The 26181-nt window shown below is 38.8% G+C and overlaps 1 protein-coding gene across 1 annotated transcript; it reads left to right on the forward strand.

The window, feature by feature from the left end:
• The first annotated feature begins 442 nt into the window (after positions 1-442).
• Positions 443-24032, forward strand: TDRD1 (tudor domain containing 1). Its single transcript, XM_075424302.1, has 25 exons — positions 443-457; positions 1159-1241; positions 1449-1519; positions 1707-1854; positions 2264-2369; positions 3555-3615; positions 5198-5302; positions 5666-5848; positions 6498-6644; positions 7600-7771; positions 9298-9381; positions 9823-9996; positions 11184-11291; positions 12581-12751; positions 14174-14422; positions 17006-17128; positions 18257-18367; positions 18550-18720; positions 19826-20071; positions 20579-20695; positions 20913-21023; positions 21532-21699; positions 22030-22251; positions 22427-22473; positions 23940-24032. The coding sequence occupies exons 2-25, from the start codon at positions 1208-1210 to the stop codon at positions 24030-24032; spliced, it is 3222 nt and encodes a 1073-aa protein (XP_075280417.1). The 5' UTR covers positions 443-457; positions 1159-1207.
• The last annotated feature ends 2149 nt before the right edge of the window (positions 24033-26181 follow it).

Below are 26181 nucleotides of genomic sequence, written 5' to 3' on the forward strand. Positions count from 1 at the left end.
TTATTGGAGAAACGGCAGCAGGCAGCTACACGCCTTTCCTGCCGCTGAGTACGGCCAGCACATCTTCGGCCGGGGCGCCGGCAGCCGCGCAGCCTCAGCTCGGCAGCACGGGCCGGGCAGCGGGACCCGCCAGGCCTTGACCAGCAGGCGCCGATCACCCGCCCGCAGCCGGGGGTCCCCTCAGCCCCGCGCCCGCCCCTCGGTCACACGCAGCGCCGCGCCCCGCCCCGCTCCCGCTAAGATGGCGGCGCGGCGCGGCAGCACGTGCCCCCGCCCCGCCCCATGACGGCCGCGGCGCGGGGCGGGCCCCGGTCTGGGCGGGACGGGCCATAGGCTGAGGGGCTGCGGAGTCGTCTCTTCCTTCCTGGGACCAGTGTGTCCTGTCCAGCCGCCGTCGGACCTCGAGTGAGGGGCCGAGCCGGGCCAGGCCAGGCCACGCCAGGCCAGGCCAGCCGGGGTAGGAGGGAGCGGGGCGGGCAGCGCCGGCCGAGCCTGGGCGGGGTGCGTAGTGGGTGCGTAGTGGTTTTGTCCCGTGTTAACTGAGACAGCGCGTGTGGATGCTGCTCGTTTGTGGTTGAGTGAAAGCTCTTTTCTGGTTGGGCTGATTGCGGTGTCAGTTCACGTGCCCGAAGACTTCTCTGCTTTATTTGCAAGTTCATTTTAATCGGATTTCTCCCACATAACGTAGCAAGAGAGCGTGTTTGTCTGTGAAGGAATTGTGTGGTAATCTGGGGGAGCAAGTGGCAGAAGCTGCTTCTGGCGGAGCCCGGGGCGGTGGCCTCAGGCCTGCCGGCTGTCCCCGGGCCGGCGTCGGGCCTTCAGGAGCCGTGGGTGCAGCTTGTGCTTCGGCGGCAGAGGGGAGATTTACCTCAGCTGGAGAGAGGGGGCCCTCCGGGCCCCAGCAAGCTCAGCGGGCAGGTTGTGTCATTCAGACCTCTCGCAGCACTTTGTGTCGTTTATTTTTAATCTGGAGTGTTCGATGTGGAGATGATTAATGCAGAAAGTGTTTTACTTTTTACTGTACAAATTAAAAATATAGACAGTAGGGGATTAGCCTTCCAAAAATGATGCTTAAATACAGCTTCAGAACATTCAGAATATTTTAATATTTAATTTGTGTGCCTGCTTGAAGTAATCTTTAAATCCATGCTTTTGTAGTTACCTGGCTCACAGCTGCTGTTCGTCATACTCTGATGTGAACGCTTACATGATGGCGGAACTGCATCATGTGAAGGACAAAGGTAATAAAGTTGTAGGTGGAGGTTAGAGTAGCAAGATAACAAGAAGGGGCTTCCAGAGTGTGTCATGGGCCTAACATCTCCATTTGCTCAAGTGTGCTAGCAGAGCAGTAGTAGATAAGAACCTTGCGTCTTCCTGCAAATACTCCGTAATGCAGGCATGCGTTAGCGTTGTTGATCAGATCCCTTTGCAAATACTTTTGTTTCTAGGAAGTTCCATGGAAGACACAGCTGGTAGAGGGAACATGCTGTTGACAGCTGCAGCTGGTAAAGGGAATACTGTGAGTTGTTGCACTTTATAATTGCCCCAAATATTCTGAGCATTTCTAGAAATGATCAGCATATATTGCTCTTTCTAGAACTCTGAAATTTTGACTCTTTTTTGACACATTTTGATATATTGGCGTACTTCTGCCCTAATGGGCAGCTTTTTTTCTGGTGAGAATCACTTAAATTTTTCTTCCACAGGTGTCATATTCTGGTGTGATTCGTGAGAAGCCAAAGAAATGGCAGTGTTCCTCTGAAAATGTTTTCTCTATTGGCGATGACAAGAGCCTCTTCCGTTCATTAATATCACCCCCTCAAATGAGGACTTGCCATCATTGTAGTCTGTTTGGTAAGTGCCTGTTGTCCTGCAGTCTGTGATGCATAGTATATTTGTCAGCGAAGCCACATCAGAAGGTCTGCTTCTTACTTCTGTGTTTTAAAATGGATGTGTATTTTTATCTGTCAGATGCAATGTAGTGACTATTCAGAACGTAGTGGAGTTACAGAACTGATAAACAGATGAGACCATCTTCTTAATGAAAAATGTTTGAGGTTTTTACCTTCTTAAATATAGAAAGAATTTGAGACATCTGGGGCAGTAATGTCTGATAGCTATATGCGAATACAAATACCTATTTGTATGTGCTTAGAACTGTAGTTGAACCGTCTTGTAAAGCAGTTACTAAATAATATGTGGAGTCTGTATCTTATCAGAAGAGACAACAGCTGTTATGGATGTTTGTCTGACTTTTTTTTAGGATCGCTCAGATGTTCACAATGTAAGCAAATATACTACTGCTCTGCAGATTGTCAGAAGAAAGACTGGCCAGCACATAGTGTTATATGTAAGCCAGTTAAAGAGAAGTAAGTTTGTTAAAAGTTCTGCCAAATAATCTTTACAGAAAGAAAATATCCCACCCAATACAACTTAAATGACCATGTAAAGGCACTATTACAGTAGAATGGGTTGCTTACTCCCAGGCTACTACTGCATTATTGATTTCACACATGTCAGAAAACTCATCTCTGCTGCTTTAGAAGGGTGACTTGAAAGATACTGTTGGAGTTCTTAAGGTGTTCTGTAGTGTGACTTCTAGCAAAAGCATTATTTTTACCTGCGTTGGAACTGTGTGAGCGTGCAGTAAGAATACCAGCTTATCACGTGACAACCCTAATTGCTGTTGATGATGTAGGGAAGGGAGGAGAAATGACACTGTGTTTTTCAGCATTGGCATGGTTAATGGATTGCATTTGGCAGACTCTGAAGAGGCACCGTTTAAATCTAACTGTAGCCTGAGTGAACTTCATGGATATTTTATCTTTGATGAGCACAGCTGCAATTAGAAGAAGTTGTCTCAGCCAGACCATTCTCTAGCTGCTCATTAGCGCTTTTTGACATGCTAGTTTAGATGCTCAAGAGATAGCTTCCTAATCTGTTTCAATTAAAGTAAGTACCATTAGGTTATGACACAGTACAAATTGACTGGCTGGGATTGGAACAGTTTAGGGGTGTGATGTGAGCATTTATGCCAACAATCTCTAGTAAGGAGTGATGATCACAGTTCTGTGACTCTGCAACCAGGTGTCCAGAATAAAAGTTTACAAGAGATTTATTTTTCCACAAGTTCTACTACAGTGACTGAATCAGGGAGACATGGGGACAATCTGGCATATGTATTATCTGGATAGTACTTATGTATTCAACTGAAATAAGAACATTTCTTTTTTGCGATTTTGTAGTTCTTAAGGTTTGCTTGGGATTGCAGCGTTAGCAGAACTCTACAACAGCATTCACCATTTTAATCAAAATTAATTGAGTTTTTGTTGGTGGCCTCAGGAAAAACATACCAAGCGTTACATGACGGGGAACTAACAAATTTACTATTCTGCATTTTTTTGGAGGAGGAATAAAGGTTGACAAAACCCACACACTATGAACACCCACACACTATGAACACAGCCTTTTTGTTTTATTTGCAAGTAGGTGTTATGGATACTACTTGTCTATGTCTGCTTCTTCAAAATTAACCTGTTTTTCTTTGATTACAGTGCAAGTAATAATAATGGAGGCAAGTTACCTGCTAAAACTGAGAAGGGAGTTTATCTTAAGGTATAAAATACAATTTTCACTATGTCTGTAATGGATCTGCTGTGAGTTGGTTGCAGTAGGAAAGGAAAAATTTCCAAATATTATAATCTGCTCCTTTTAGAAAGATCAGTGCTTGAAATCAAAAGTTACTAGGAGAAACACTCAAGGATATGTTACCGTTGGAGCCTTTAGCAGTGCTATCAGACAACTCATGTTTTTGTTTGAAAAAATCTTTGTGAAGAAGTTAAAAATCAAGGCATGTATGATGTTGCTAGAGAATATTTTAGGGAGGAAACAGACGTAGCTTGTGCAATTCAGAAAAACTCTGTTGTCTTCTTGTTTTCTATGTAGATCATGAACTGGTGCTTGGAGCCTTGTAAATGACTTGAGAAATACATTTAATGTATAGTAACAGATGCAGATAAGCTTTTGCTTCTTTGCTGTAGCAGGAATTAAGTGTGACAGTTCTCATTTGTAATGTTTTGAAGCCTCTCTTGATCTTACTTTCAGCCAAACATTTCCTGTAGTCTTCCTATGAACTCTCCTACAGGAGCTCATTTTGTTGTCTTTATAGTTTCTTGGGATGATATCTGTGCAAGCAAGTAAATGTGCACACCTCCAACTAGCCGCGTGTTTGCACTGTACAAGAAAACTCCTTTTGTCATACCCTTCTTTAAAGTAGGTCATTGTTTAACTTTTTGAAGGAATTTAGAAAGGAGGCTTCATTTTGGGTCATGAGACTTCTGTTAGTTCATCCTGGTAACTTTCTGCTGTGTGCAGTTATGACTGTTCTAGTAAAGCTGATCTGCTGATGGTGAGGGACCTTTATATCAAGAGGCCATACAATATGAATAAATAACGTGAAGCAAATGTATTTTGAAATAACAGAAGGTTTTATTTTTTGTGGTTCATCTGAATTTCAAGCAAGTTCTGTGGAAGCAAGAGATCTTATATTACATATTGAGCAATCTTTAACGTATTTTGCTATTGTACTGTGAGATGTGTTTTTATGGAAAATGTTCTAAAGGGTCTTTGTTGCAAGTAAATGAGTTTGGCGGTTGTAACAGTAATCATTGTTTGCAGTATGTGGGTCCAAATGTAAAGAGGTTTTCCCCAACGCTGTGCATAAGATTATTTTTCTAACATTTTAGGATGTCACGGACGGTGTGCATTAGGCAGGTAACACTAAATGTTTAGACATTTTAAAAAAATGGATGTCTGCAGTTAAAGCAGTAACTAAAATCTAATCTGTGGTGTTAAGGCTGCAAGGAAGCAGGTGGAATTCAGTTCCTCTTATTTATGAGAGCATCACAAGCAGGAAATACAGCTAAATTGTCCTGTAAAACAGGTGTGAAAGGAATAGGTGAATGTGTGAGACTTCAGCACTTATTTTTCATTGTCTGTTCAGTACATTTCTGTCATAATGTTTTATTTTCAAGAGTAATATGAAGTCTGTAAGGCTTCTTATTGGAAGTCGACAAAAGCACTTTTTTACATGCTTCTTGAAATGATAAGAAGTTCTTTTTTTTTTTTTGTTTGTTACTGCAAGGAGCTACAGCTGAATGATTCCAGTTTAAACATAATTTGTAACTGTTTTAAATAGGGTAATTCAGCTTCTGCGGATTCCCTCAAGACAGAAGAGCACATCAAGAAAATAATGCTTTCAGATCTCCAGACTCTAGGGATCAAAAAATCTATGGAAGTACAGGTACTTTTATTTTGGAAGAATCCTACGATGCTGTGTTAGGTTGCATTTGAAGTATTGTTAAGCATATATAGCTGCATGTCACCTCAGCTCTTAGTCTTATTTTGCTTACATGTAAAATTCCTTTATTTTTTATAAAGATGAATAAATGCAAGCGGAGGCAGGAGGAGTAAGCAAGGAAGATTATTTCTGTGGAGGTGAACATCGCTGGTTTTGTTCCTTGCACTTAATTACTGCTAATTTCAAACCAAAAGAACAAAATCGGGTATAGGTTGAAATGCATTTATTAAAATGAACTCTGGTCCTGAATAATATACTGTAGGTTGTTCTTGCATAATTATAATCTACTGTGGCTTTTTTCTTTAGGGTACTGTAACAGAGTTCAGGAGTCCAAGTGAATTTTATATACAGATGAGTTCTCCAGAAGTTTTAGACCAGCTCAGTAAACTTTCTGTGAAACTGCAGGACTGTTACGCTAACACAGTTATTCAAGAGCAATATATTGCTATCAAAGGGGAAGTCTGCGTTGCAAGGTGTTCTTTCAATCAGGTAACATCTGATTGTCCATAAAATAACCATTCTGTGTTGAGCTCATCATGTTTTGCATGTCTTGCTTTTATGTCTCTACCAGTGAAGGCTGCTAATTAGAGACCACTTTATTGTGGTGGAGTTGTGGTAGTAGTAAACTTTGTAACTTCTGGAACTCAAATTTAAGTTGCTGATTTTTTTCCCCTCTCTAAACAGTTTACTTCTATGTGTTTATGTACTTGAGCCCTGTAGGTGCTGTTTGTCCTACTGTTATTTGAAGGCTCTGTGTGTTCTTAGCAAATTTGAACTACTGTAGTTAGAACAGTGTGGGATATGACTCTGCTTATTTAAGGAAATTATTCTTATTTCATTTCTTACCTGACTTTTCTGGTTGCATTTCTGTAGCCACATGTAGTTCCTGTTTCCTTTCCCACCCCTTTTTTGTATTTCTTCCCCTTTTTCTCCTCCATCATTAGTGGATTCTTCATTTACTGAACAGTAGGCAATATCGATAGGAGTAGAATTTTATCTTCACAGCAGTCAACACTAGTGAGTTGTGTTTGTTTGAGTTGCTTCAGAATTGGTCGGTGCCTTTGTTGATAAACAAACCTGATGAAGTAAAGCAAAATATGTTGTGTTCTTCCTAAGATTATCGTTTACTCCTACACAGACCTGGAACAGAGCACTGGTGAAAGAAGTGGATATATTACAAAAGAAAGCACAAGTATTCTACATAGATTATGGAAATGAAGAAAATATTCCACTCTCCTGGATTAAAGCTCTGCACAAAGACACTGAACTGTTGTTTCCTCCATGTGTGAGTTGTATTTTTTTAACAGTTGCTGAGGTGTTTTAAATGAATAGCTCTGAAATGAGTGTAACTTGTGTCTCAGTGTGACTGTCATTATGACAGTATTTTGTCTTCAGTGGAAGTGACACATAAAAACTGGTATACTACACTAAGCTTCAATTTCTGAAATGTTCCCTAGCTATTCCATAGGAGCGAGGAAGGTTGCCTGGCTTTTTTCTGCCTAGTCTCAGAATTCTTGGATTCTGAGCTGGTAAAAAACTCTCTGCGGGGTGGTTAGGTCCACATCTCCCTTACATGCTAGAAGACAGCAGGGGAAATGTTCTGCCTGTGTATTCTAGTCTGGTCTCGTGCAGTAGTGAAAAAACACTCGTAGTTTGGGTAAATTTTGTTTGGAATATAGACAGCTGTTGATCTGAGTTCGTTGTCCTACTATGTGAATGTCTTTCATTACAAAATAGATGGTCTAGCTTTAATCTGAGAGTTAAACTAGTATGTTTAACTGCACAAAGCAGAATTGGGAAGCATTCTTTCAACCAGTGACAACTCTGGCTAGCAACTATTAGAACAGTCTTCCGTAGTTTGTTCACGTGACTTTCTCCTGGGCCCATAAAAGATTTTGAGAGCTGTTTGAATCTTGGAGTAAAGTCCTCAGTGTCTGCTGAGGGCAAGTCAGGACATACACCTGTGGTCAGATGTGATGGGTGGTACAACCATGCCTTACATAAGACAGCATAAATAATGGGAGAATCAGAGGAGATGTTCTTTACAGTTTGAATTTAATTTCCTAGTTCTTAACTCTCTTGCAAAGAAGGTATTTAATTTGATAGCGCTTCAAATTCCAACAGCAGCTTTAACTTTTATATGCAATATGATATTTTTGAGGGCCTTAATTATCAAGTCGCTGTTTCTACAGGGCAAACAGCCCCCTATCCCCTCTTGTTCTAATTGTAATTCTTTCCAGGCCATTAAGTGTTCCTTTGCTAATTATGATCCAGAAGAAAAAGGATGGAATGAAGGCATTGCCAGCTTTTCTTCCCACCTCATGGGAAAGCACTGTTCAGTAACTGTTGTTGACATATTACAGGAGGAAATGATGTGGAGTTTTGCTGTAGACTTTGTTCTTCCAGATTTTAGTAAGTACTTAGTAGTGTGGGAGGAAAAACTCAACACAATCGATGTCTTTCGTGTTCACTTTCCCTCCTCCTACCCCTGACCAATACCTTCAAAAGAGGAGAGGTTTTTTCTTTTGCTCTCCTCCCTTTTCTCTCTCTTCCAACCTGCCCCTTGACCTTTTTTTTTAAATCATTATTTTAGTTTCCTTTTCTTTCACCTTTCCCTATAGAGGTAATTTTAAAATGTTTGTACCTTAAATCTTGTTATGCTTAATAACCTTAAATTTTAGTAAGATTGCTTTTCCAATAGAATTGTAATAATTCAGAAAACGCTGAATTTGAGGCATGCAAATTTGGGACCATGTTGTTCATTTTCTCTCATGCATTTTTAACTCTTTAAAAAATGGCAGTGTCAGTTTCTAGTTCCGCTAAGGATTTTACAGGCTTTTGTTGTATTTAGTACATGCTCACTAAACAAGTAACCCAAAGAAAGTGTAACCACGGGATATTGTTGTATGTAGCTGGAGCACTCTAAGCACGTTTGTATTTCTAACTTAGCAAGCCTCAGTAGGTAGAGACAAGCAGAGCACCTGAACTCTGAGGAGTCCGAATTCAGATTTTCAGTTGAGCTGCCAGGGTGGCTTTGACTGGGGAACCAGATCAATACAGAGAAGATGTGGCTATTGTTGTTATCTGGAGGGCTATTTTGTTTGGGTTTTTTTCTGTCTGCACAAGAAGAAAAGTATAGTGCTAAGAGCATATTCTTTTCATTGATACGCAGCCCACAGAAGCTTTGAAGAAAGTGATGGCCGATCCTCTTAGCTTGCTAAAATTCCTGATGTGCAGGAAGCTTATCTCCATGTCATAGTCCTTGCAATCTGTAAAATCATGGTTCACCTTAGTCCTGTGTAAGTTCAGCCGATTCAGGGTTGTGCTGGGCATATTTCACATCTTGTTGCTTTACAGCACACTAACAGTAAAGCAATACAATTTGCCAGTCTCTTGGAGAGAAAATCATAAAAATACTACTGCATTCATGAAATGTTGCATGCACCTATTCCATGACCTTACAAGCAATTTAAACATCTGTATTCATGTTTTCAGTTGAAAATAATTATATTGAAAGTTTGGAATACTGCTGAATGCATTGGAAATTGAATACGTAGTAGCTTAGAAACTCAAGATTTCTTTGTGAATCTTGGTAACTCACTTCATACTCAGTGTTGTGAATCCTTGTGTGAAAAGCTGTAATCAGTTTTTCAGCCAACAGTCTTTAGTTACTATGAGTAAATGTTGATTGTTACTGCTCTGCTCGCTTTACTTAGTCAAACAGTGTTGGAGTTGTGAATGTCTTCAGAAAACTCAAGTAGTTGAGTTACTGTGAAACTACTTTTATTTTACATTCTAAGCATATTAAGTGCTCATAAAATCAGTAGAACATACCTTGTGATAGGGGTATAGGTCAGGCTCGGACAGTGGTTCTGAAATAAAACTAAATGATGACTCTTGTATGGTAAATTACTTCGTTTCTTACATCTGTATTTTAGGAGACTGCTTAGATAAAGTACCTGTAGAAATGAAGTCTGATTTAACTCCAGGAAGTAACGCCAAAGGAGCAGATGCTCCAAGAGGTAAGCAAGCAAATCAAACTTCTTAGTAAGAGATGGGAAAAATCTTGGGGAATTTTAAGTTCTCCTATGTTGCATGATATTCTGAAAGTAGTAAATATTCTAGCCGTTCACTAGCGTCACCTCCTACTTAAAAACATTGGTTAGTGGAGTTTCCTTCAGTTCACTAATGACAGTAGCACATACACTTTTTACTAGTATGAAGTACTTGTCAACTGATGATTATGTGAGCGTTGCTTTCAGGATAATATGATAGGAGCCTTTAAAGTCCAAAGAGTCAGCAAAAAGAATAAACTGCTTCAGCATGTTTAAATTTTGTAGTTTAATTTAGCAGTTTTTTAAGTCTCTGAATCCTGTCTGGTGAGGTTGCACATTTCAAAGTCATCTAGCTTTTGATCTGTAACCCTTCCCCCCCCCCCCCTTTTTTTTTTTTTTAACGTGCAGCGTCAGAAAACCGTTCTCAGGGAAGCAGAGAAACACCTGAAGATGAAGAACTTCTTCACTGTGCTGATTCGGTTGCAAAGTGTGTCTCTGTATCTATCGGAGATACATTTGCAGGTGTGGTTTCCTGCGTTCAAAATCCAGAATGCTTTTTCTGTCAGCAGATACACAGTGCCTGTAAGTGACATGGTGAAAAGGGGGTGTAAGATACCTAGTATGGAATTTCTTTCTTCAGTATAGTGGCTGGAGGGAGGTGTTGCTGGTCTTGTAGTTTGACCTGAAATGTTGATTCCCTGTAGCATTAGCCCATGCCTCAGTGAAGAGTCATGGTGTTGCAGAGGATGTTTTTGGCAGCGTTAGCCGTTAATATTGGTTACTAAGCTTAAGGTGATAATTTGTGGGCAGTCTGAGTAGTGCAAAGTAGAAAGATGGTATGGCATGGATTTTGGCAATCTGAAGTCAATTTGTATCACAAATATTTAATATTAAATATGTTCTCTCATGTGTTCCATAAATGTGTGAGAGTTTCAAATGACTTTGTTAATTCCTGTGATGCCTTGTTGCTTTACCACTGGAGGGAATTGTTTCCTTACAGGCTGGGTGGGCGGACTGGACTTCTTTGTTACATAGTATGGGGAGAATATCTGAGTATGAGAAGGCCAGATAATAGCACCCAAACGCTGCTTTGCGTCTTCTGATACAGTAACTCATAAGACCTTAAATAACACTGTGGTGGGCCAGAGTGCTAGGCTGCAGGGACTTTTGGTGCATCTCCTGCAGTGCCCATGAACAGATGTCTGGGGAGAATAAGAGCAGAGTAAGTTTGTAGTATGTGTCCTCTTAGCATTGTCCGAGCCAGCAGTTTTTTGTTTGGGTTTTTTTTTCACCTAAAACGGCTTTTGCAGCTGGATGTGATCTGGTGTATCTTCTGTGTACTTGTGCAGCCTTTGAATTCTGGATGGACTGATAGCATAGCGTGGCCTTCAGCAAGAAGTGACACTTGTCATCTGCCCGTTGTCTGAAGAGCTGTCTTCCTTCATTTCTTCCTAGCATGCCTCCACTAGCTTGGTTTCACTTCCCACTGGCTACAGTTTTGTTCCTGTATTGAAAAAGTCTATGACTGGTTTTTGCCTGTCTGTTTTCTTTACCACTGTGATTCCTCAGACTCATGTGAGGACTCTCTTCAATCTCAGTGATTCAAGAGTCCTAGTCTCATCATTGTTTTAGTATTATGTTAAACATTATGTGAAATAATCTCCATTATACTACAACACGTTTCTCCAGGCTTTGAACTTAAGATTTGTGTACTTTTGTAATAATTGCAAGGCTGTATATATTCCAAACCGTGTATATTTTAACATCAGGTCAACTTGCTGAGCTACAGCGGTCTCTTAACGAACATTGTGACAAACTTCCCAGTAGTTCAGCTTTCTGTCCTGCTGCTGGAAATGTGTGCTGTGCCCAGTTCACAGGTAAAAATGGAGTGAAAATAAGTTCTTAATCTATGTCACTTTATTAATAGCAAATGATGACCTATAAAATATTAGTTTAAAAAGAGACTGTAAAATGTTCCCTTCATTGAGCAGACTTTAAACAGTGGGTTCACCTTTGTATAAAGGAGCTTTTTAAGAGATGATAAAGAAATTTTGTTTTTATATGTTGGTGAGCACTATTTCCTATGGCTGAAAATACAGACTTGAAATTTTAGAGTCCATAAAAGGGGCAGAAGAAATGAGACTATATGTCATGATGCTGCTGTGATAGATGACTTCTCAAAATGTTACTTAGCCAAGACCTGGTAGTCCTGAATTGTATGTTCATAACTTAACTGTCAGGTGGAAACTATCAATGATGTCAAGTTTTTACAAGTCTTATGATAAAAGTGAATGTTGGCTAAACATAGGCCAGTATTCTGCATAAAGCAGTGGTTTGTGCTAGGAACTGGTAAGTCTATATGAAAGAAATACCTTTTATTTATTAGAATCTGAAGTTTTGTTTGCCTGAGTGCAGTAGGATGAAGATGAATCTCTTTTCCTCACAGATCATTCTCCTTTTCATCCAGCTTTTAACAGGAAAAAAACCTCAGCACATTGCTGTTCTTTCACCTTTTTTCTGGTCAGAAATGTTGTTGCTACAGCTTCTATTTGTGACTGATAAAGATTTCTGGTCATTTATTTCTTTCTAGTGATTTTGCTGATTAGCTGTGGGACTGAACAGATAAGCTGAAATAAATGCGTTTTTGCACATTCAGGAAAAGCTACTACTGCCAATAAGCGGTCTTGGCATTTGAATGGGCCCCAGTTTCGGGTGCCTAGTTAGGGAAAGCTATCAGTTCAGTCCCTCAGATGTCCTCATAATCGTGAGTAAGCTTGTGTTTCAATTTCTCAAATATTTAAATTATTAGATCTGTTGTGTGGCCTTTGAATTGCATGTCATTGTGGTCAGCTGAGGTACTGCTTGCTGTTTAAATGTATTGAACTTAAGCACTACATCCACGTAATGTAGTCAATTCTTTGTTGCAATATGTATTTTGGGGGGAGGGGGTGGCATTCTTTATGGAAAGAAAGAATTTGCAACACTTACATGGGAGGGGTGATGGTGGTAGACATTACAATTGATAAGGGGTTTGTGAGGTTTGTGTGAACTGTAATGCTGCTGGTTTATGTTGAGATTAATTTGTATTTTTATACTGGTCTGCCAAGAAAACCTGTTCTCACCAATTAAAAGTAAATACAATGAACGTTTGTATCTTCCTTTCTAGAAGACAATCTGTGGTATCGTGCTGCTGTGATAGCACGTGTTTCTGAAGATACTGTTTTGGTGGGCTATATAGATTACGGTAACTTCGAAGTTCTTCCACTGACTAGACTTCGTCCTATGATGTCAACATTAATGGACTTGCCAGCTCAAGCCATAAGATGTACCTTGGCAGGTATGTAATAAACAATAAGCTGTTTCAAACTAGATGGAGGCAAAATAAGTGGGGTTAAATAACGATCACACCTGCAGTATCTTATATGGAAATATGGGGAAGGATGGAGATAATAGTAGGCATTAGTTCCAGAATTCTTAATTGTTGTGACGTATCTATAAACTGTGACAAATCTTGCCTAATGTACCTGGTGACCTGCAGTTCTATGTCTGGAAAACTGTGTTGTATAAACGTACCTGTTAGGTTTTGCATGTGCTTTTGTTCTAAGCAAAATTCAGTCACCTACTGGATTTGGAATTCTTTAATCTGTTGTGGTTCTAACACTGCAGGGGAAGGTAAAATTTCATTTTATACCTTGAAATTCAGAACTGTATGCGACCCCCACCCCTGGGGTAAATGTAATGAAACTACTGGTAGACTCCTCTCCATAGGACTGTGAAATCTGTCAAATTGGGACATTGATGCTTGCTACTTCATCCTCTGTTTCAAGCCAGGATCATAATCTGTGTTTTTTTTTTTTTACATACTTGTTTAACCTGCTGTTGGAAATAGTTTTTCTCTGTTTGTTCCCATCACTATGGAAGATAGTTCACCTCTTTGCTTCAGTACCTCTCCTTTAGAATACTTGAAGTCTACCCTTCCTTTACAGTACTTGATATTTAACCTGATTTTCAAATTTTTGGTAAAGTTCAGAGCAGCATTCTAGCTTCTTACTTGGGAGGAAAACATGAAACAATGCTTCTCTTGTATTTAGAGATGGAACCGATGCATATGGAATGTGACCTAAAGAAATCTCTCTTCTGGGGCAAAAGATGATGCCTGTAGCTGATAATCTAAGACTAAGAAAGGTCCTAAACACATGGACACAAAAAAGCGATCAGATTATAATGCTTCCTGATTAGAGTCAAGGATTACTGCTGCATGAAATGTATCTTTCTGGAAGGCAACTTCTGTCAATCTGTTACTATAATGTTCTGGTTATAACTTCCTTTTTATAAATAAATTCAGTGGCATAAAGAGTAAACGTTTAAGGAGGAAGAAGCTTATAGAAGCAGATACATTGGCTGAGAGATGATTAATGTTGTTAAAAACTATAGGTTATATTCGTAAGATGCAAAGACTGACACTTCTTATAGACATTGATACTAAAAAAGTATTAAATCTGAATTTAAAGCTCTCTTTGTGTAATAGACTCATTATACATTATCGTTGTCAGATTTTTATTAAATTCAAGTACTACAAAAGTTCAGAATCTAAATATTTGGGTTTGGAATCTTGTTACAAGCATGAGAAATGGGGCCAAGTTTTACTTGGTATATCTGCTGCTTAATCTGTTGTTTTAAACAGTGGAGTTGTACTTTTCCACATATTGTTGAGACTGGGGATGTCCTCAGAACCTTTCCATACTATGTGACTGTTTAGGTGTAAAGCCACCATTAGGAGCCTGGACCTCGAAAGCTATTTCTTTTATGAACCAACTGGTGAAAGACAAAGTATTCACAGTAAAAGTGGTGGATAGAGAGAGTTACAGAGCTGTGGTGGAGCTTGTGGATGCATCAGTTACTCCAGTAATAAATGTATCGAGCCATCTCATAGGGAAAGGCTGTGCAGCTGAGGAATCGAGGATGGCCTTACCAGCAATCGGAATGAGTGATATTAAGCGAGCAGATGGTGAGTACAAGCACATCCTGCTGAACTAGCAACCTTGCCATGAGAAATTGTGGGTTGGTTTGTGTATCCGTATGGGTGTGTATATATATATACATATATATATATGTGTGTGTGTGTGGGCCTACATAACAACATTAAAATTGCTTACTTTTGGAAGACCATAGTAGTATTTTGCTTTCTTTGATTGGAAGTCTTAGAGTTTCCCATTGAAGTAGGATATAACTAGTCGGCACCTGCGGCTTGTTATGCCATTGTCCTTTAGCTCGAATAGTATTTCCTCTTCATTGCCCTATATGTTACACCTAAACCCACTTATTCAGTCCTTGAAAATTTGTTTGACTGTAGTAGCCTATACAGCTTCAAGGCTATGTCTAAATTGCCTTTTTTGCATTTAGTGACCAAAGCTTCAACTTGCGAGATTTGCAAATTCACATCAGATTTCTTTGTGTTGTGGGAAGAGTCCTAGCTTTGCTTATATAAAGCATGTTAAGCCCCTCTTTTCCATCCTGTGTCTGGTGAAACTATATGTTGTCTGTCGATCCATCTGTACTCAAAATTAGGGGAAGACTTTTTGTCAAAGCTATGTCCAAATCCCTTAATTTTGATCTTCCTCACTATATGCCTTGTGGCCAGGACATGGGGTGGTTCAGCCCAGAGAGGAGAAGACTCCAGGGAGACTTCGTTGCAGCCTTCCAGTGCCTGAAGGGGGCTTATGAGAAAGATGGGGACAAACTTTTTAGCAGGGCCTGTTGCAAGGGACAAGGGGTAATGGCTTTAAACCAAAAGAGAGTTGATTTAGACTGGATACAAGGAAGAAATTTTTTTTACAATGAGGGTGATGAAGCACTGGCTCAGGTTGCCTGGAGATGTGGTCGATGCCCCATCCCTGGAAACATTCAAGGTCAGGTTGGACGGGGCTCTGAGCAACCTGATCGAATTGAAGATGTCCCTGCTCACTGCAGGGGGGGGTTGAACTAGGTGACCTTTAAAGGTCCCTTCCAACCCAAAATATTCTATGATCTTTGTTCAGAAGTGTAAGGAATCTCGTATAAAATTCAAATGAGCAGTAACTTTCATGGTTATATCCAAACACGTTTTGATCTATGGCCATCATCTTGACCCTGTTTTGTACTTCTTGGGTTTCTTGGTTACTTCTCACCTTTTTGTAATTTCTCAGGCGTGAAATTTAAGTGTTTTAAAAGTTGTGCTTTTTATATTGGAATTTGAACAAATACATTTCTCTGTCAACTTGCAAAGTAGTTTTTCATTAACTTGTTTGCTTTATTTAAAGCTTTATTTATTTTGCTTTATTAAATCTGTGATGGCTGGATCTATCATGATATAAGAGTAGATTTTAATTAACTTGCCAGAAATTAATAAACAATGTATTTTTTGGTTTAGAGGACTACTTAGAAGAAATCTCACCATCCCATGAAAGAATAAACAATTACGTTTCACAGGTCTTAAGCGTTCTAAAGCTTTCTCTAAACTTGAGCCATGTGTTTATTTTTCTTGTCGATCTTTCTTCCTTCTGGACTGGAAAATCCAAGCAGCTTCTACTTCTTTGAGCACATTTCTCAAAATGTGCCAACTGTGCTTTGCCCTTTCCAGTAGGGATCTGGAAGTTGCTTACAGTGTGAAGAGCAGTCTGGTATTCCACTGAAAATAAAGATGATTTGAGAGCCTGTTTTGATTTGGGGGAATGTAGTTTTGTTTTGTGATGTTTTTTGTTTTTTTTTTTCCCTTTGCCTGATGACAGTATGACTTCCTAAAGTAATCTACTGTCAGACACAATATTGGGCAGATGAAACAGCGTCTTAGCGTGGCCATCCTTGAGGGTCAGAACTTTCTTGAGCTTCATTTTCAGAAAAAAACCCCAAACGTTTAGGACGGGAAAGGTCTACCAAAGTCAGAGGCCAGATACTTGGACTCAAGTCTTAAAAAGGCTGACAGTATTTCTGCACGCTGCTGCCTACCACAAGCTGTAACAAACTTGATAGCTATAAAATCTACAGGAAGATTTAATAATGTGCTAGTGGAGGAAACAATGGCTTCTCCCATTTGTCATAACTTAGTTTTCATGTGATCTATTCTACAACTTGTGTTAAATAATAAGCTTCTTTTAGGTACTGGAGTATAATATACAGTGCAACCTTCTGCAACCAGTCTTTCTCTTAATCCTTATGTTCTTTCTTTTCCTTAGACCATTTCCAGTACATTCAGTGACAGCTGTTTCCTTCTTCTGTGTCCCCTACCCTGTTTCCCAGGAACCAAGGTTCCCCAGAGTTCCTCCTGCTCAGGTTATTGCCACCTGGTCTGTACCTTTTTGCGTGATTCCTCTTCCTTGCTCATCTATGGCTTGCCCTTCTCAATAGTAATCAAATACGTTAAGCAACTGGCACATTTTTCTTACTTGCTTTTGTTCTGCAAAGAGGCTCTCACTGGTAATTAGTCTGTTGGATTATTTATAGCAAGAAATTCGAGGGCATGAATGAGCCTTCTGGATGTGTAAATTTTTTTTCCTGTAAAAATGATTTTAATTTTCCTTCCTCCCTCTGCATACCTCTTCTCTTTCCTCTCTAGAGGACACAATGAACAAAGGAATTTGCAAGTGGAGTAAATTAACTCTTAAACAAACAGTAGATGTCATAGTGTGTACACTGTACAATCCTGGAGAATTCTACTGTCAGATTTCAAATAACAGTGGTAAGTTTATTCAGCTTTTTTCTTTCTGCTGGTTTCTTTGCTTCATGATTTGTCATTTAGTATAGTTCTAATGGATTACTGTTTCAAGTGAGCTCACAGCACCAAGGCTTATCGCTGAGTTTTGTATCTAAGAACACAAGTGGAATGATGAAGAAATTGGATCATGGTATGTAGTAACTCTGAGATTGAAATCTGAAAATGTTGAAGGTAAGCAGTTGAATAAAATTTAATCTAAGAATGTGGAGAAAAGTGAAAAGAGCTACCATAACCTAGGCAAAAGATATCTAAATAGAAGATAGCAAAGAGGAGACATGTTCCCTCTGCCCATACAATATTTACTGGAGCTCTCTTCTAGTACTCTTCCATGTTCTAATTTATAAAAACTTACAAAAAAAGACAAAATAACATGAAAATGAGAAACAGCAGCTTTTGAGACTTGACTTGCTCTTGGATAAGCTCAGAAAAAATCCTGGTCCTTTATTTGCATGTATAAAGACTTCTGATAGCCACTGGCTCTTTAATCTGCTAGAAAAAGAGCACAGTGAAATTCAGCGGCTGTAAGTGAAAGCTAAATGCATTCACAGCAAAAATATAGGGCAGATCTTAAAGTGGGGGAAGTCTATTCTTTGACTTATCTAGGGATAGTATAGATTCTTTGTGGCTGATGACTTTAAAACATGACTGAATTCCTCTCTAAAAGTGATGTTATAGAGCAGGTTAAAGGACTTGATATAAAAAAATACATAAGCAAGCAGGATGAGATCCCATAATCTGTCATATGCACTGGCTGAACTGGATAATTTCCATGGTGTTATCTGGCTGTAAAACATACTTTAGATTTTGGAGTGAATGGTGCTTGTAGGATTAGCAGGAAGAATTACTGATCATTTTGCTATCATACTGAACTAATTTGTCAGTAAGTATCAGCTAACTCACATCTTCTGCTAATAAATCTGTCTAGTAAGTTAACTAGTTAACTCCGTGTCAACAGTTCTTTTTAATGAAATTCTAAAATTCACAGAAATCTCCCCTCAAATTTTTTATAAGCAAGCTATACAGTGAACAGTGTTGATAAAGTCCAAGTCGGCTTATTTTGTTGATCTCGTCTTTTTTTTTTCTAATTTTCAGAGTTACAGGCTCTAAACTTACTTAATAAATCATTGTCTGAATACTGTCAGAAAACTCCACCAAATGTTTCTAAGCCTGAGAATGGAGAACCTTGCTGTGCTTTTTTCTCTGGTAAGTAGCAGAGTAAAATGTTTTTAAAGGGTGAATATAAATCAAAGACAAAAAAAATTAGGTATCTGGTAGTTTTCATTGGTAGAGGATAGCAAAGAATTGGATTTATTTGCTGAAAAATAAATGCTGGTAAACTTACTAAATGTGAAGTAAACTTTTTTTTTTTTAATTTTTAAAATTAGGTGATGGTAACTGGTACCGTGCTTTGGTGCAAAATGTTACTTCGGATGGAAGTGTTAAAGTATGCTTTGTAGACTACGGAAATGTTGAGGAAGTACCACTGGATAAAGTACGGCACATCTCATCCTCGTTCCTAAAACTTCCATTTCAAGGAATTAAATGCTGGCTCTCAGGTGGATCTTTTTATTGGTTCTTTCTCTTGTAAGAGCTCTTGCATTTAGAGATTAGCTGCTTTGGGGGAAGGAGGTGATGACAGGGTATACTTTACAGAACTCTTGAGTTTTGGGGGTTTTTGGGGGGATGTTGGTGATGGTTGTTGGTTGGTTTTGGTTGGTCGTGTTTTGGTTTGGGTTTTTTTTCTTAATAAACGTCTGTGTTGCTTCCAGCCTCTAGCAATTGTGAGAGATGTTGTTTTAGCCTTACTGCACAACTGACTGGCATTTAACAGAATGATGGTGGCTCTTCCTGAGCTTCTGACACTGCTGTGGAGTGATCTGCATGGAGGTTACTTACTGATTTACTAATCAAAGAGAACTCGTCATTGAGTTCTGCTTCATCTGTAGTGCTTACTAGCTTTTGGTTGCTGCCTTGCTAGGAGTAAATGTGCTTTTGTGCAGCTCAATTATTTTTAAAATTTTTTGCAGGCAAAGGGTCTCATCTGTTTTGATGAAGCAAGTTGGCCTTTCAGTTCACTGGAGGGATGTTTCACTTGATTCCTGCAGAGTTTAGCACTGTACTGCTGTTTCTCAGTCTTCTACCAATTCTCTACCTCTTCCTTTTCCACATTGAATCCCTCAAAATTCTACAGAATCATTGTTTCTTTCTATTGTAGTCTACTTGGTTTAAAAATAAAAAATGTGGAAACAGGAAGAGGCTCAAAACCACATTTTGTCAAAGTGTCTTCTGCTGTTTTTTTTCTCTCTTAAAACACTTTGGGTTTTGTGCTCGGTTGATAAAAAGGCTATATTAAACTGATTCATAAACAGTCTTGGCAGTGTTGCTTGTGCTGAGGCACAGGGATTTACTTGGTAGAATATCACAAAATGTAGAAAACAAAACTTGGGAGTCCTGAGGAAATGCATTCTTTTAGAAAAAAAAGAGGAAGAGGGAGACCAGTTAACAGGATGAAGTAAAATTTGTGTCCCTAAGGGAGTAAGAGTGGTGGCCTTGGTATTTCCAATTGTACTTTAGGAAAAAATAAAAAAAAATTTTAAGGAAAATGCAATGTTGAAGTAGTTACTTAATGGAGATGTGTTGAACGGTTCTCTTACTCCCTAGGTATAAAGCCGAGTAATAGCAAATGGATCCCAGAAGCTACAGCAAGATTTCGTATGTACACTACAGGGATAAAGCTTCAAGCCAGAGTGACTTCCCTTTCCAGAGATGGGGCAGGTGTAGAGCTTATTGACAATTCCACAGGTCATCCAAAAGTTATCAATGAGATATTAACTTCTGAAAAACTGGCTGTAAAGGAAGTTCTACAAGATAAAAATAACTTTTCAAACAAGCCTGTTGACAAAAAAGGTGATTAAATGAATGTTAACTTTTAGATTGAAGGAGAATTGTCAGTATTCCAGCCTTTAACGATGATCTTGCTGTTTAACCGTACTTAATATCAGTAATAAACATGGATAGTTTTGATTATGTTGTCAGTTTTCAGTTAAACACAAGCTGCCCTGCAGATGGCAATATAGACAAAAAGAGAAAGATGAAAATCACTAGGTTTTGCTTAAAGAAATGCTATTTGAGTATTTGACAGTGGAGAGTTACAAATTTGCTACAACTGAAACTTTTCCTGTGTTTACTTTCTAGTATCTTATTTTTGAGGTGTTTTTTACTTTCACTATTTTATGTGCTAATAGTTTATGAACAGCAAATTAAGCAAGACTTACTTTGGTTGCGATTTGTCTTCCTAAAGTGAAGAAATGCAGTTGTCTTTAAAATTCCAAAAGATATTCTGTAACAGTTACTTATAATACGTATGTGCTTGGAGGAGAGTGGTACACTGCATTTTCTTACTGCTTCTCTTAGAAACCTCACTTGGGCACTGGAGGTCGATTGAATTGGCTATAGGTGAAAGCATACCTGTGTGTGTAACAGAAGTTGTAAGTCCAGACCTGTTCTATGCTGTACCAGTTCAAACTAAAGGTAAGAAAAAGTGTTCACTGTTCCTAATATCAGTAAGAAGTCACCACTGCAAGCTAGTTAATGAAATGAATGCCTGTAGTGAACTGAACCATGTGGAAGTGTAGCTCTGACAGTAGAAAAATGTAAAAAATGCCAAAGGTGAGAGCAGAGGAGCTTCAAAGTAAGTATGCTCTTTCTTCTACCCAAACGTGGTTAGTTATTAAATGTTTTTCTGTAGATCAAGAGAAGCTACACAGGCAGTTGATTGAACTAGAAGGCTATTGTAAATCTTGTAAGAACCAGCCCTTCAAACCCGAACTGGGTGAAGCCTGTTGTGCCAGGTCTTCAGGTGAGGCAGTCATTTATTCTTATATTTCCTTTCCAAGTATAAAACACAACTTTCATTTTTGCTTTAGAAAAGGGAAGAATGCCAACTTTAGAGTGCTTACACTTAATTCTGTTACAAAGGGTAGCCTGGCTGCATTTTTGGGGCAAAGAAATCATCTGATAGTCCAAGGGAAAAAAAATAATGAATAGGTTGTGCCCTTTTTGTTTCTTTTTTTTAGTTTTGGTTATGTTTTGAGAGGGAATAGGCTTTGGACGACAAAGGTAAACGGTACTCTAGTACAAATCTTACCTGTATAATTTGAGCCAAATTTTGAAAGCAACACTTTCATCTTTATGAATACAGCAGTCAGAAACGATTCCCTTGTTCTAAGGGCTTGTTTCTTGTCAAGTGGCCTTTTCTATATGCCAGCAAAAAATTCCTGGAAAACTGTACAGATTCTTGTTTTTTGAATAAGCTGTGTTTTTAAGATGGTATTTCACATGTGATTCTTCTTGTCCAATCTTTTCAGGTGATGGCTATTGGTGCAGAGCTCTTGTTCTAAAAGCTTCTCAGTCTGCAGTGAAAGTACTATATGCAGACTATGGGAACACAGAAACTTTACCGCTTTCAAAGGTGCTGCCAATTGCTGATTCCTACTTAAAGCTGCCTTTTCAGACAATCCTATGTTCACTTGCAGGTAAAAAAAAAAAAGCCCAAAACAACAAAAAAAGCCACTCCAAAAAACCCCTGACTGGTTTTCTTGAACATTATAAACCTGTAGCTATTCTCGTGATAAGTGTTCATTCCCTAATACTGATACATGTGATGATCTGCTGAAGTAGTACACCGGTTAATAATGTGTAAGCTGTTTTGGAAAGTATGTTTTTAGTTAATTATCTGTAGAATGTAAGCTATTAGGAAAATTTAGCATCATATTTTCAAAAACAGTTGTAGTGTTACGTGTAGGATTCAAGTCATATCGTAAAGGAATTCTTCACAGAACAAACTTAATTGTACTTTTTTTCAGGAATAGAGAAAGCCGAATGGTCTCCATTATTACTTGACAGGTTGAAAGAGATGTTATTGAATAAATATGTCACAATTACAGTGAAAGGCATTAATGGAAATGTTAATTTAGTAACAGTGGAGAAACTTTGTGAAAATGGTAGTCTGAATGTGGCTGACAAACTGGTAATGGAAGGTTTTGTCAAATCCTGCCGTGCTGAAAACTTACATAGGGAACATCAAGGTACGTATTTTCACTTAATTACTTCAAATTACTTAATTTGAAGAACTGTGGGCACACAGAATGTCTAAGTGACTTTTTCTTCTAAAAGTCTTAGAGAATTCCCCTTATCGCCCCTTAAATTAGGGAAGCAGTGTCCATCTGTATTTTGCTCATTCACTTGCTTTGTTTTTTGTAGGCACTGGAGGTGAGACCAAATGCTGCTGCACAGAGTTAAAAATTCGAGTAAGATTCAGTCCAAGCAGTACTCACTTTATGTTTCCAGAATTTAAAAGAAACCCTATGTGGGAGGCAAATGGGAGTGGGGGGAGATAACAGCTAAGCAAAACGTTGAAGATGTGCAAAGTGAATATCCTGATGCTTTTTCTCAGTCTGTTTTATGCAGATAATAATTAGAGCACCCTGAAGCTGAAGGAGGATAGCTTATAGATCACACAGGCTTCGTTACTTTGTTTTGCCACACATACACCTGTATTTTTGTTTCCCCCCCCCCTAGAGTATGAAGGCTCAGGAGTGTTATTTTTGTCTGGTGTGTAAAGGTAGTTGCGGTGTTTGGCATAAACTCTGTCATTTGGACAAAGGGCAGCTGGATTTTTTTCAGTAACGTGGTTGTGTTTTGCTGTGGATACACATTGTAAGAATTTTCTTACATGTGCAGCTGACTGCCAAGTTGTATTTCAGGTAGCAGACATTGATATGTGCCACAGTTTCAGTCATGGAGCTAGGGCTGAATCTTTCAGTAGAACACTGGAATTTGTAACAGTGTTTGCTGGTTGCAAGATTTATTTTTTTTTCTTTTGAAAACAAAAAATAAAAGTGTCACAGATTATGGCATATTCCTGTAATTTTTGAAAGCTTTCTTGTTTTAAGCTTTCTCATTTTTTATTTTAACTTAAACTATTTATGAAAAAATAGAACTTTAGGTTACTAAAAGTAACTTAAAGTATACCAGAAGAGATGCATCAGCCTTTCTCAAAGTGAGGATCTTTGTCAGAGGAACAAACAAGATTTTGAATTTTAAAGACACAAATCCCTTGCAAGCGTGGTTCAGCCTTCCCCCTCTCTCCCAGCCAGTGGCAGCAAGGTCCAAAGCAAAATTATGCACTATGATATTATGGAGGTAGGAAAAGAGATTTGGGCCTTTACTGCTTCAGAGTAGGTGTAGTTACCAGCAGTTTAGTGGCAGAAAAGCAGTAAAAAACTATATTGTTCCTGAATGTAGCTGATTTCTCTGCCCTGCTGTAGGCTGCTGAACCTCCTTTTCCCTTCCCCCTGTATCTGTCTTTGATCTTCCAGTTTGATCTAGCTAATGTCTTTTCTGACTTCAGTTTGGTGACTTTGTCTTCTGTCATCCTTCCTTACTTGACTAAGTTGACTCAAAGTCTCATGACAGAGGAAGAGAAGACAGAAGATACCAATATAACTGTGAAACCATCAGGAAACATACATCTTTGAATAACCAGATTTAAGACCCTGATCTCAGTGGTAGTTTGAGTATTTCATCAATTTGATTCAAGGAAGCTGCTTCTTCAGAAAGAAAACAGGGGGCAGGGGAAGTCAGCTCAGTTCTGCTGGCTTTTTCGCCCTCCGAAAGATTTTACAGCAGAAAGGATCTGCATGTTCATTGAACTAATCTGGGTCTTAGGATCTACCCTAATCTGAAATCATGTTTCTTTCTGCTTATTCCACAGCTTCAAAAGCATGAACAGATCCTACTCTTCCTTTTAAACAAGTATGGAAATCCAGATGGATTCACTGAAATGAAAAAACTGTTGGAATCCTAAGTCATGTGCCATTTCATTAGTATGTGTACCAGGTTGCTGCCATTCCATTTTTGGAAGAGCAAGTGTATTCATCAGCTGAAAAACGAGAGTCGCTTTGTAGAAATTCTGCTGTTTACATACCTGTACTTACCTGTATGCTTGGATTGTTATTGTGAAAGAAGTACGTAACGTCAAGGATTTCAAAGCTGCAAGCTAAAATTTTCTGTTCTGTTTTTGTTTTACACCACTGTGTGCTCCTAAGCTTTTTTTTGCTTTTATTTTGCTGTTGAATGTACATAACTCTAAGGAATGGCCATTGAGTTGTGAGTCTATTCTGCAAACTTACGTTTAAAATTATTGTAATTGGAAAGCTTGCTTCAACTTTGGTACTATTAATTTTACTTAAAAAACTGTATCTTATCTTGATTAGGCTTCCTTCAACTGAATTTCCAGTCTGAAGTTAAACTGAAAATTAGTCTTTGTAAACTTGGTTTCAGAATCATTATAGGCTGAATCTTGTCTTGGACTGCATATGGGTAGTTCTCTCTAAAAGAATCGGCAAACACAAATGCACACAGTTCTTCATGTACACTTAGGCCGTGTGACATGCATCTGTGAATATTGTTTTGAAGTAAATTGTGTTAGAGCTGTTCTGTCTGTAGCTATGTTGTCAGGATTTCTACCCCATCAAGTTTTTTCACACCGTAATAGAAAAGTCCCAAATGATTAAGGGATTTTCAGTATTTCTCTAAAATGTAGTTGATACCTAACTGTCATTTCTGGCCAGTCCAGTGGTGATGTTAATAAGGAATGCTTCATTACTGTTCAGTAGAGCACAGTAGACATTTGCTTATTGAAACTGCCTGGTCAGCTTTTTTGTCCACTTGAAATATATATTTTAAGTTCAGGTTTTGTGCAGATTGGCAGGATCTTGAGATTAAATTTGTTGTGCAAGTGAAGTATTTTTGTTTCACTTAATGTTTTATTACACTTAAAATGCCTCGGATTTTTTTCCTGCCTCTTAGTTTTTGTTGCCTCACTTTCTTGCAGTATCTAATAATTAAACCAACTCTTGCACGTGGGTCTTGAGTTCTGTTTGTGCCCCCAGTTCTGAACAGAGAGGGTGGCTGTCTCAAGTGTCCTTTGACTCCTGGGACATGGGCCTTTCACAAGCACTTGCCCACATGCAAAGCAACTCGCAGATGCTTTTGTCCTCCCGTGGCTCTTGTTTGCTCTTCCACACACCACCTCTCCTAGCACCTAGCCATTGCATTTCGGAAGATGACTTTGACCGCAGTAGTCAAAAGTAGTCGCTTTGTCAATGCTTTGTAAGCAGGAGAAAGGACAAGTGAATCTTTGCTTGTTTGACTCGGGCAAAAACCCCTGGAAAGCAGCAGCGGGTGTTTCACTTGGAGATGTGCGTGTGGTGCCGCACAGAGGTATCTGGCAGTAATCCTTCTGGACAGTGGAAGGAAAGGAGAAGGAAGAGATTTCATAGGGTTCAGAGACTTAGTTCACTCCTTAATTTCAGGTAAAATCTTTGGGAACACTAATGTAGGGACAAATCAAGCATGGAATGTGGAAACCTCTTGGACTTCTTGATGTAACCTTTGGTGGTTCTTGCTTTTCCTTTTCTCTGCTAATTTTAATCTGTAACTGACATCTGTTCTTGAAGTAATAAACCATCAGCTATGGATTATATTTATCTAAATAATAGTATAGAATCTAATTCCGAAGTAAACTTCCATGTGTGATTATGTCTAAACAAAGGTTATTATATGAAACACTTAAAACTGCAACATCTGTACTCTTAGTAAATAAACTTTCTTACCTCCTCTCCATCCTTTCTGGAGAAGAAAAACAAAAGTGAACTGGAACTCCAGACTAACAGCACTTCTGAAAGGGAAGTAGTATAGACAAAAATCTTACAGTGCTGAAAAACAACAGGGGTTTTTTAATCTTTTAAAGACCGTTTTCATTTACAAATCACTGTTGGAGGAACTAGAGCATGCCTTGTTCATTGGGTTTGACTGAAATGTTTTGCTTATTTTTTATTTAGCACTTGGTGTTGCATTCCATCCTTAACACTGCATGCTGAGGTAGGTGCAAGGGAGTGTTTTGCCCGTACAGATTACAAAATTATTGATCCGTGTTTTAGTTTTGTGTGGGA

The sequence above is a fragment of the Opisthocomus hoazin genome, chromosome 6 (assembly GCF_030867145.1).
Source record: "Opisthocomus hoazin isolate bOpiHoa1 chromosome 6, bOpiHoa1.hap1, whole genome shotgun sequence".
NCBI classification, from domain to species: Eukaryota; Metazoa; Chordata; class Aves; order Opisthocomiformes; family Opisthocomidae; genus Opisthocomus; species Opisthocomus hoazin.